Genomic DNA, 12,147 nt, shown 5'->3' with positions numbered 1-12,147 from the left:
CTATTACTTAGCCACCCACTTTAACTCTCTGCATTCTCCATTCAGAGAGCTCTTTTGTAACCTCATTCACCAAGCATACTCGCGAGGACGTAGGGTGTTACGCATCTCTAAGCGGCCCGAACCTGTAAACATTGTCCACTGTTCCTCGTGTAGCTGGCACGAACCATTTTGCCACAGTCGTCGACACCGTCCTACTCCTAAAAACACCTTAGGGGCAACCCCGGGTGTGCGGTCGGACCCAAAACACCGACAGAAGGTATACATGAAACCCATTGACTAATAATAAAAGGAGGAGAGGGTAATGTCTTATAAGGTTAAATTATATGTCTTACTCTTATATCACATAAGATTTATCCTACGCTTTCTTCACATTTCCTTCACTTGTTTTTACATCTTCATCATTTAATCAGCCTCCTCCCCGAGGGGGAAAAGTTAAAGGATGAAGATGAAGCTTGGTCTAATTATGTTGCCTTGTTTTTGATACCTCGAAGGAATAAAAAACAACTGGCCAATATTTTGTCTTTACACCAAGGTCTATAAGGTCATTTAATGAAAGTAGTAAATATAATTGAAAACATATTGGATAAGGAACGAAAGATAAGTCTAGTATTAAATGAGAAAACAAAATTTCTTTGGTCAATGATAGAAGAAGGTCATCTTTTTGTAGTCTCAAAGGATTTTTCAAATAAGTAGGGATATAGGATAGGAAAACACAAACTATAAATTGGTGTGACTACCATTTCCATAAGCATAACCTTCACACTTGGCAACTTATTAGCCACTTTTGGAATGAAAAGAAAAACTCAAGCTTAGTAATTTCCTCAAATATAAAGGGTGATCCGAAATGTATGCATGGAAACTAATTAGCATGTCAGAGAGGCATTAATGACTTGATTCAACTACAAAAATGAAAAAATATTCTTGATGTGAACCCTTAATATCTTGTTGCAAAATAAAACATTACTTTATCTATAACAATAATAAATCATTTTTCAGCAACTTAAGCATGCTAATCTAGAGAACAAAATTTCAAATGAGATTATTGTGAAGATAGTTTTTAGCTAAACTTAGACAACATAACGGTAACTACACCTCTACCACACAATTTTTGTTTCCTTGCATGCATAAAAACACCACCACACAAAACTACTTACCTTCTAATTAAACTTTCCATATAATGGGTGTACCTACTTCTCTTTGACCATTCCTAAATATAACTTGCATGTGTACACATTTTTTATGCCTTGCTGTTCTCACTTCCATTGGAGAGCAAATGGATAACGATGATATCAAGTATGATGAGGTCAATTTGTTTTGTTTATTCTTGTAACTTATATTTGGATTTATGTTGATAGTTTTTATACTTTTCAAGCCAATATGAAGGGACATACATTAAACTCATACAATATTTTCTCTCACTATTATCCTTCGGACTTTTGTGTTTTAGGAATATGTATTGAATGCACGAGGAATGAATCTCTTCACATGCCAATGGAGACCTTTGAACTCTGAACCAAAAGCTCTGATCTTTCTATGCCATGGTAACTTTCTTACTAATGTGAACTTGTTTTATAATTTTCTAATCCAAGTTGTCTTTCATTCCATATGCATTTTATTTCATGCCACCTTTTTTAGGATATGCCATGGAATGCAGTATTTCAATGAGAGGTAAATATTATAATTTGGTGAATTTCATAGGCACCTTTACTTAGCATTATAAACATATCATTACATATCATTGTGATGTTGAACATGAATTAATAGTGATGAGTTTAGACTAACTGTGGTAGAAACATGAATTGCAACTTTATTGCGAATGAATAGTGATGAGTTGAGACAACTATGGTAAACCATTTATGATAATTACCCACATAAACTCTTTGTGTCATATTATGGTAATATAATTATAGTTTTACATATGTACCATAAATATTTAAAAACACACATAATTATCTTATACATTTGGGATTGTTACTTTTAGGCACAGGTACAAGGTTGGCGCAGGCTGGATTTGTAGTGCATGGAATGGACTATGAAGGCCATGGAAAATCTTCTGGACTTCAAGGATATATTAATAGTTTCGATGACATTGTGGTTGATTGCTCTAAGTACTTTGCAAGTGTCTGTGGTATGATTTATAAATAATACAAGTGTTTTCTTATGTCACCTTTTAATCACATTTATAAGGTGTCATTTCTTTTATATTAAATGATCACTAGGTTTTAGAAAACAAGGATTAAAACAAATGTATATGAAATTCCTTGAGTATTTTATTAGACTTGATGTGACATTTTACAAACTAATAGTATGATTCCTCTTGTATAGAGAAAGAAGAGTATAAGAAACAAAAGAGATTTTTACTTGGAGAATCCATGGGCGGGGCAATTGTGCTTATGCTTCATAGAAAGGAACCTACCTTTTGGGATGGGGCCATTTTGGTTGCTCCGATGTGCAAGGTTATATTCCAACAATTTGTGTTTTCAATTTTATTTAGATGCATTTGAATCTTTGATAAGTTATCTATGTTAAAGTTAGATCATGCTATTGATTATTTACACTAACATTCATATAGATATTAGATGATATGAAGCCTCACCCTATTATGATGTCAATTTTAAGTAAGCTTAGCAATGTGATCCCTACATGGAGAATCATTCCTAATGAAGATATCATAGATAGAGCAATTAAATGTGAGGAGCGACGTGAAGAGGTATGATAAAAGAAAGGATGACCTAATCCTAAAAGCTAATATGTTTCATGGAAAACCATTTTTGTGCTACTTTTAATACCATTATTTGTTATTAGGTAAGAAATAATCATTATTGCTATAAAGGAAAGCCTAGGGTAAAGACTGGCCATGAAATTTTTATGGCAAGCTTGGATATTGAAAGTAATCTTGACAAGGTACGAGGAATGTTATCATTGTGTTTGTTCTTACAATACCCTTGTGGTTAAAAATAGCATTCGAGGTTTTGTGTGCATCCAACCTAATAAATTTTGAGTGCTAGAAGTTTTGGACAAATGATTATTTTAATGATCGTAGTGTCCACCTTTATAAATAGAAGCTTTCTTTGTAAACAAATTAATACCATGTGAGAATGGTGTTCCTAAACCAAATTTGCCTTCTCCTGAAGATGTAGTCAGAATCCTAGAGAATAGTTTGTTCTTGATGATTTAAACATGCAAAAAAATAACAACACTTGCTTTTGCAAAGGTTGTAAAGATTCATGTGGACTACACATGCGCACATTTTATTTGTAGGTGGAAATGCATTGTAAAATTATAGATGAATAAAAAGATATTGAACACTAGTTTGGACGAAATGTGAAAATCATGTGGCAACAACTGACTTGGCATCATTGTATAACATACCATGCTTGTGTCTTAATAAAATTAGATTTTGCATGGATGTTGTATGTTGCATTCTATCATTGAAAGGATAATGCATGCTTGTGTTTGTATGTTCACGTCTTCATGCGAATAGGTTACTCTACCATTCATCATAGTCCACGGTGGTGATGATGCTGTAACTGACCCCACAGTAAGTGAGGCACTATATACAATAGCCACGAGCAAGGACAAGACACTAAAGTTGTACCCTGGGATGTGCCATGCTTTGACTTCAGGAGAACCCGAGGAAAACATAGATATTGTGTTTGCAGACATCATCAAATGGTTGAATGACAGGGTATCATCAATTTCCTATCTTGGATCCAACAGCGGTTTACAGTTACAAGAACAATGTTGATAGCTCACAAAAATCAATGGGTGTGTGTACGAGAAGATGACATCCATCTGTCGATAGGTGGAACAATCAATGGTGTCGACATATGTAAGATTCTCTACTGGCACATGACACTAGCAAGGTAGTTATTTTTGTCTATTAAATAAAAATGAATATACTAGGTGTAAACCAATATATCGATGTAAATCAATACAAATATATAGATGTAAGAATCTTTTAGAAATAGGGAAGGTGAGAGGATTATTTTAAAAATATGATATTTTTAAAAAAATCTTCCACCTCCATTCTTACGTTAGTTTGTATAGTTTATGTCAATAGATTAATTTACACTTTCCTAAATAAAAATTTATCAACAAGAGAACAACATATACGATATATATATATAATGCGCATATAATATATATATATATATATATATATATATATATATATATATATATATATATCTAGAAAGGGATATTTTGAGTATATGGCTTTCAACAGTTATGAGAAGTCATGTGTCGCACCCGGTCTCGGAAGGCAAACCGAATGCGAACCATGTACGTGCCTGGATCTAAAATTCATGTACACAGCGATTACATAAATGACTCATCATAGCACAATGCTTCAAATAATAATAAAGAGTAAGTAATAATATTATAGACTAGAGTTATTTACATAATATGAATCAAAGTGCACATAATAGAAATGTAGCTGTCACAGAATCTCCCAAGTTATTAGGCCCTCCTATAGATGTCCTTGTCCTGAGGACCTCAAACAGTCATGCAGATGCGCTCAATGGCTCGACAAGTCCGATTACCTGTATCTCCATCACATCGCCCAAGAGTGCTTAACCCATCACGCAGACATTACACACCATTGGAGTAAGAGGAAAGGATTACAATAACATAATTTACATTCATAAGTAAAATATAGAAAGAGTTTATTATTACATAACCGGTACTGAGTGCTTAAACTTATTATTACATCATCGGGAGGCAAAACACCCTCCCCAGGTAGGTCTTAGTTCTCTTCGTCCTTTGGAACCACCTTGGAACAGAAATAGCAGAACTCAACAGTTTCATCACCTACAACAACATGGGTCTGAAAACCCTAAGTACGGAGTGTACTTTGGCAAGTCTTACACGTTAAAGGAAAAAGAATCTCAAGGATATGTTGGCTTTTGGGAATCAAGGTAAAGCTTATCAAGATTCAAACACTCTTTTTGCAGAAAAGCTTACTATGAGTGGATCCTTAATAATTCATTTTACTTATCAAGTTAAGTAGTTACCTGCATCTAGATTTCTTTATATTCTAGATCAAGCAATTGGCCTATACTAGCCATCTTTTTATCATCCCTTCAGTTCACTTGTTGCTACGTGTAGGGCAGTGACCAAGTCTTCATGTCCGAGAAGTAACAACGAACCAAATCGATTAATACCCAGCTAGGGATCTCCAACCACACGACATATGTAGCACTCACTTCTTACATATGTCAACTCGTACCCGGGTTTCTCAAGACTAGAATGGGTTCACGCCAACTGAGAGCACAAATACTCCACAGTTCAGCCTCTTTCCATGGAGGGTACACACTACCCTCGTCATCCCTCCACTCCCATTGCGTGGTGGCCTTTCTGGTATTGGTCCCACCGAGGCAAAGCTTACCCATGACGACGCATGTGGCCAGTTAAAAGGTCGATCATCAAGCCTACATCGGCTCGGTCCTTAAACAACTCAGACAGAAATAGTACACTGAGACTCCTTTCTCGTGCAAGTCACCTACCCGATCTCGATTTTTACTAATTTCCCAAAATTTGGTACCTGTCAGAGGTACACTTTTTAGATGTTGAATCCATCTCGGCCATGATGGATTCACCATCACAAGTTTTCTTTTATAAAAATTCCCTTTCAGTGTGAAGCATCACTGCTTGTTTTTAAACAAAACATTTTGTTTTCTAAAGCAAGGCTAAGTATCAGAAAGCTTGTTTGAATAAATCAGGTAACAAGGAATGGTAACCAACTTTCCAAGGAAGGGAATGCATCAATTGTTTAGCACACAACTCCTATTACCTAATGCATCATATAAGGTGATAAAGATTTTAAAACGACAAGAAAAGGGGTAATGCACCAGGGATTGCCTTGTGTTGCAGGAGTTTCTGTTTCCACACCGCAGATGTCGAAGTAAAAGTTGTTCTCCGCTAGAGGATTCTCATTCTGGGGGACAACCTCTTCCTCTACTATGGTTCCTTCCTCCTGTTCTATACATGATAATACATGTACATGAATGCTTATGTTGTGTCATGAATATGCAGTTACACAATAAAAATATAATAAGTTGCATCAATAAAAATATAATAAGTTGCATCTTGAATACAACTTTCCTTCACTGTACAAACCAATCACTAAGGTTTTCTAGTTAGATGTTCCTTTAGGATTAGTATTAAGTAATTAATCCTATGAAGCTAGTTATTGGGTTCCTGGTCAAACAGTGTCCAAACATTTCAAACTTCATTTAAGGTCTCTAATCATCATATTAAGCCTACCCAAAAAGGTTTATAATTTTCGGAATTACTAAATTATTTCTAAAATTCTAAAAGACTTTATTCAAGCATCTTTAATAGATACATAATTCCAGGTTTGCACTAAAAATCTTGGAATTACTTTTATTAAATACTACTCGATTTTAGGAATCTAACAAATTTGGTCTCATAAATTTACCATTTTCTACTATTTTCTATTGATTTCCTAAGTTACCAGAAAAAGAAAAAAAATGATGAACAGGGTTGAGCCGAATTCAGCCCGAGTTGGCCCGCGAACAGGGAAAACGTGCGTGCTCCTACGCCCGCGTTGCTTAGTTTGCGTCGAGGTCCCTAGGGTTTTAAACAATCGCGAAGCGCCCCCTGGTACTATTCTTATGTGTCACTGACATCTTCACTTAGACCCTTCCCTTCTATCTCCCATCACGCCCCCACGCTCGACTACGGTTGAATACCTGGCCCCGGCTGCGAGTCTCGCCGTCGGCGACCCCCATCACTTGTAGTAAGCACACTGACATCAACCCAGAGGCTCCCTAAGTAGTTTACCGAGACTAACTTGATGGTCCCGCTCATAGACCTTGTCTGCTCGCAACGATGGCAGAGCAAGAGCTCCAGCGAGTCCGATCCGAGCAATAGAACGCGGTAGTGTTTAAATTGAGGGTAGGACGAGTACCACTAACTCACCAGAGGTGTGGTACGCGCATGAATTTGGACGGAGCAGGCATGGGAAAGTGGGTCGGCGTGCAAGGTGTCCATGATGGCATTCCTAGCGACGATGCGGTGTTCTCGGAGCTCTGCGGCGGTAGCATTCAATCGGCTGGCACAATGAGCAACCATATACTAAAGGCATGCCAAAACAAGTGATGCGGACATCAACACCAACACGAGCACATCTACACCAGCAGCACCTTCTCTAGCCCAAGCGCCACCCCTTCCACCTGGGCCAGTGACTCGGGCCCGTGCAAGAGACTTGAACTACATCACGTTGTTAAAGAACGAAGGCCCGGAAGAATAGACGACCAGCCCAATTGCGGCCCATAATGGACGACCTAGGGTTGGCCGCCCCTAGGGGCTGCGCCCCCTCTCTATTTATTCAGGAGCTGCGCCTCCTTTATTTTCTGAGTTTTGTTTTACGTTAGCCTTAGCTACTCTCGAACACGCGCAAATCTGCGCTGTCTTCGTGTATTCAGAACTCCACCCTCGAGTAATAGATTAGATTGCTCGCCTCTTTTTCTTGTTCGTTCTTCGATTGCGCACAGGAAACGATCTTCGTGATCAGGCCGATCTCGCATCAGCAAGGTCGGTAACCACAGGGAGTTGGTTCAGCGATTGCATTGGCGCCTCGGGCTTGCTCGTCGTAGTCGGATCGCAAGGGTCATCTTCCGCCAAATCGGAATTATCTCTACTCGCCGAAAGATCGGGCACCTCAGCTACATCAATTGGTATCAGATTTCCAGGTTGATCGGTGAGTTTATCGAGCGTTTCTTTTTCCTACAGTCCACAAAACCACATAAAAATTCAGGTTAGATCTTATCCCAGCACCCTTTTGAGCCTCGCACTTTCTTTCAATAATCTGCATTGTTGAATTTGTGTGCTTTCGCGTTTCCTTGTTGCTGGTTGCATTGTGTTCTTCCACCATTCAAATCCTAGCGCCGCCACCATCTCCCGTTTGATCACGCCACAAACCGAGTCAACATCGTCTCCTTGTTTTTCTCCTTCGGTTACGTCAAAAAGAAAACAGAAAAAACAAACCGAGTCAACGGTCGTTTCCTTGATTTTCTCCTTCGGTTACAAAAAAAAACAGAAAAAAAAACAAACCGAGTAAAACGACCGCTTCCTTGTTTTTCTCCTTCGGTTACATAAAAAAAAACAGAAACAAAAAAAAAGAAAACGAAGGAGAAAGGGTTTCATCCCGGTCGATTTTAAAACATCATTTGAGGTACCTTCCGTAAACCGGGCATAACTTTTCGCTCGAGTGTCCAAAAAATCTGAAATTTTTACAGGAGCTTGTTGACACCATTCTGAGCCCGGCCAAACTCACCTTCGGTCTGTTTGGTTTCGACAAAATTGTCAAAAAAATTCAGGAAAATAAAGAAAAAAATTCATCAAAGTTCTCGCACGCTTTTCAGAGAACTTCCTGATTTTCTATAGACCACATCTGATATCTGTTTTAGGTGAAACTTCGTGTAGCTCCTATCTTGTTGCTTCTTGTGCTGAGAAAAATATCAAAAAAATCATACAAAAAAGAAAAACAAAATCACCTGTGATTTCTACTAGTGCCTTTTTGGCATCACTAGTACAATATTTACGTTACTGCCATTCTGCTATTTCCATCCATCCATCCTTTGCACCTGTGGCCAGCAATATAGTTTCGTGTTTTGCACTATAATTCAACTTTGCATTATTGTTTGATCGTGCTAATCCTTGACTTGAGTGCAGCCTACCCACAACTCCACATATTTCTTCGACGAGCAGGTTTCTGTTTCTCCACGCAATCGCTCATCCAATCTTTCACCGGTTCCACCTGTTGATTGCAGTTCACCACTGTGGCTTGGTAAGAACGGATAAGAACTTGATAACAGCACTAGTGTGAGCGACTTGTGAGCAGTACACCCCTGTTTTTGTCGTTGGTTTTTTTTTCTCCTTTTGGTGTTTTGGTGTTTGCACTAACTATGGCAGGAGCACACGACATGGTGGATGCCCAGTTGCAGGAAGTAAGGGGACAAGTTGATGGACTTGCTGCTGACATTAGGACGATGCATGAACGGCTTGATTCAACGATCACTTCGACGACCGAGCGTTTCAACCAACTTGACCTTGCTCAAACGGCGACTCGCACCACACTCGACACCATCCTGGCACGCCTTGATGCCTTGACCACAAAGATGGAGCAGGAATACGGCGGTGACACTGAGCAGGACGATGGAGATCGCCGTGGTCGTGCACGTCGTGTGGTTCGTCATCCCCCTAATGATTTATTTTCTAAGATTAAATTTAAAATTCCATCTTTTAATGGTAAATATGATCCTGCTGCATATCTTGATTGGGAATTAGAGGTAGAACAGAAATTTTCATGCCATGATATTCCTGCTAATAGCCAAGTGAAGGCTGCCATTAGTGAATTTACTGATTTTGCTTTAATTTGGTGGCGTGAGTATAAACAAAAACTTCCCATTAACAGTGTCATTACTTGGACCCAATTAAAAACTGCCATGCGCCACAGATTTGTTCCTTCCTATTATGCTCGTGATTTGCTTAACAAAATGCAGCGTTTTCAACAAGGTTCACAGTCTGTTGAGGATTATTACCAGGAGTTACAAAAGGGTATGCTTCGTTGTGGTTTAGTTGAGTCGGATGACGCTGCTATGGCACGTTTTCGTGGTGGTTTGAACAGGGAAATTCAGGATATACTTGATTATAAGGATTATTTTGATATAACCACATTGTTTGAATATGCTTGCAAAGCTGAACGTGAAGTGCAGGGACGACGATCAAAGACATATACTAACTCTCTTGCAGGCCGGGGTCCAACACACAGCTCAACTCCTTCCAGCCCTGCACCTTCTACGCCTAGCACTACATCGCGCACAGGGACGACCAAGCCAGTGGCGCCCCCTGCCAAAGGCGCCGCTTCTTCCACAGGACGTACACGGGATATTCAGTGCCATCGTTGCAGAGGGTTTGGGCACATGATTCGGGACTGCCCAAACAAGCGTACCTTGCTTATACGTGACAATGGTGAGTACTCTTCAGCTAGTGATTCTGAGGAAACTAGTCATGCTATGATTGCCACTAACCATGCAGAAAATGAGGAAGTCCACGTTGATCCCATCGACGCCGATAGGTATGAGAGTCTTGTTGTGCAGCGTGTTCTCAGCACACAGGTTGCCCAGGCCGAAAAAAATCAGCGACACACTCTATTCCATACCAAGGGCGTCGTGCACGAACGGTCGATTCGCATCATCATCGATAGTGGCAGCTGCAACAATTTGGCAAGTACAGCGTTGGTAGAGAAATTATCCTTGCCCACTCGCACACATCCACATCCATATCACATTCAATGGCTTAATGATGGTGGTAAAATAAAGGTAACACGTTCGGTACGTGTCCCCTTTTCGCTAGGTTCTTATTCTGATTATGCTGATTGCGATGTTATTCCTATGGAAGCATGCTCTTTGTTATTAGGTCGACCTTGGCAATATGATACTGATAGTTTACATCATGGTCGTTCAAATCATTATTCTTTCATGTTTAAAGGCCAGAAAATAATTATACATCCAATGACCCCTGACCAAATTTTGAAAGATGATCTTACTAGGGCTGCTAAAACTGCACAACAAGTCAAATCGACATCAGCCGCACCTATTAAATCTGAAATCAAGTTGCACTCTCCTGTTTTACTTGCTACACGTGCTGATTTTGATGATCTCCATGAAGCTCATATGCTCTGTTATGCACTTGTATGCTCGCGAATGCTTGTTCCGCTTGATGATGCACCGTCTTCGGATATACCCCCTGCTGTTGTTAACCTTTTGCAGGAGTATGCTGATGTTTATCCTACGGACTTACCACCGGGTCTTCCTCCCCTCCGTGGCATTGAGCATCAGATCGATCTCATCCCCGGCGCTTCTCTTCCGAACCGCGCCCCGTACCGTACAAATCCAGATGAGACGAAGGAGATCCAGCGCCAGGTGCAGACGCTGCTTGATAAGGGTTACATTCGTGAGTCTCTTAGCCCTTGCTCGGTTCCTGTTTTACTCGTTCCAAAGAAAGATGGGTCATGGCGTATGTGCGTAGATTGTCGTGCTATTAATAACATCACAGTTCGTTATCGATATCCTATTCCACGCCTTGATGATATGCTAGATGAGCTTAGTGGTGCCGTTATTTTCTCTAAGGTTGATTTGCGTAGCGGTTACCATCAGATTAGAATGAAACTCGGTGATGAATGGAAAACGACTTTTAAAACGAAATTTGGTTTATATGAATGGTTGGTTATGCCATTTGGATTGACTAATGCTCCCAGCACCTTTATGCGTTTAATGAACGAAGTTCTACGGGCCTTCATAGGTTTGTTTGTTGTTGTTTATTTCGATGATATCCTTATTTACAGCAAGTCTATAGAGGAGCATTTAGAACATTTGCGTGCTGTTTTTGATGCTTTGCGTGCTGCTCGCTTGTTTGGTAACATGGAAAAGTGCACATTTTGCACGCAACGTGTCTCGTTTCTTGGTTATGTGGTTACTCCGCAGGGCATTGAGGTGGATAGCAGCAAGATTGCTGCCATTCGGGAGTGGCCTACACCGACGACGGTCACACAAATTCGGAGCTTTCTTGGACTTGCCGGTTTCTACCGCAGATTTGTTCGTGATTTTAGCTCCATTGCAGCGCCTCTACATGAGCTTACAAAGAAAGATGTGCCGTTTGCTTGGAGTGATTCGCAGGAGGTAGCGTTCAGCACTTTGAAAGATAAGTTAACCCAAGCTCCCCTCTTGCAATTGCCTGATTTTAATAAAGTTTTTGAGCTTGAATGCGATGCTAGCGGTATTGGGCTAGGTGCTGTTTTGTTACAAGAAGGAAAACCAGTTGCTTATTTTAGTGAAAAATTAAGCGGTGCTAGTCTGAAATATTCTACTTATGATAAGGAGCTTTACGCTTTAGTGCGCACTTTGCATACATGGCAGCACTATCTTTGGCATCGTGAGTTCATAATTCATTCTGATCATGAGGCTTTAAAACATATTCGTACCCAAACAAATCTGAACCGTCGTCATGCTAAATGGGTCGAATTCATTGAGTCCTTTCCTTACATTATTAAACACAAGAACGGGAAGGACAATGTTATTGCTGATGCTTTGTCTCGTCGCTATACCATGCTGTCACAAT

At 39.7% G+C, this 12,147-nt stretch overlaps 1 protein-coding gene across 6 annotated transcripts; it reads left to right on the top strand.

Annotated features, from left to right (window-relative positions):
• The first annotated feature begins 1,203 nt into the window (after positions 1-1,203).
• Positions 1,204-3,949, top strand: LOC103629314 (caffeoylshikimate esterase). Of its 6 annotated transcripts, none has more exons than XM_035959918.1 (9): positions 1,204-1,293; positions 1,448-1,541; positions 1,636-1,668; positions 1,982-2,128; positions 2,326-2,456; positions 2,573-2,710; positions 2,806-2,904; positions 3,485-3,541; positions 3,627-3,949. In XM_035959918.1, exons 2-9 carry the CDS (start codon positions 1,472-1,474, stop codon positions 3,645-3,647), a joined length of 696 nt encoding a protein of 231 aa, XP_035815811.1. In that variant the 5' UTR covers positions 1,204-1,293; positions 1,448-1,471; the 3' UTR covers positions 3,648-3,949. The 6 variants fall into 6 exon arrangements, with proteins under 6 accessions (XP_035815811.1, XP_008648700.1, XP_035815810.1 ...); XM_008650479.3 differs by having other exon boundaries at positions 1,210-1,303; XM_008650478.3 differs by having other exon boundaries at positions 3,485-3,949.
• The last annotated feature ends 8,198 nt before the right edge of the window (positions 3,950-12,147 follow it).

This window comes from Zea mays, chromosome 6, assembly GCF_902167145.1.
Source record: "Zea mays cultivar B73 chromosome 6, Zm-B73-REFERENCE-NAM-5.0, whole genome shotgun sequence".
Lineage (NCBI taxonomy): Eukaryota > Viridiplantae > Streptophyta > Magnoliopsida > Poales > Poaceae > Zea > Zea mays.
This window is presented reverse-complemented; position numbering and strand designations above follow the sequence as displayed.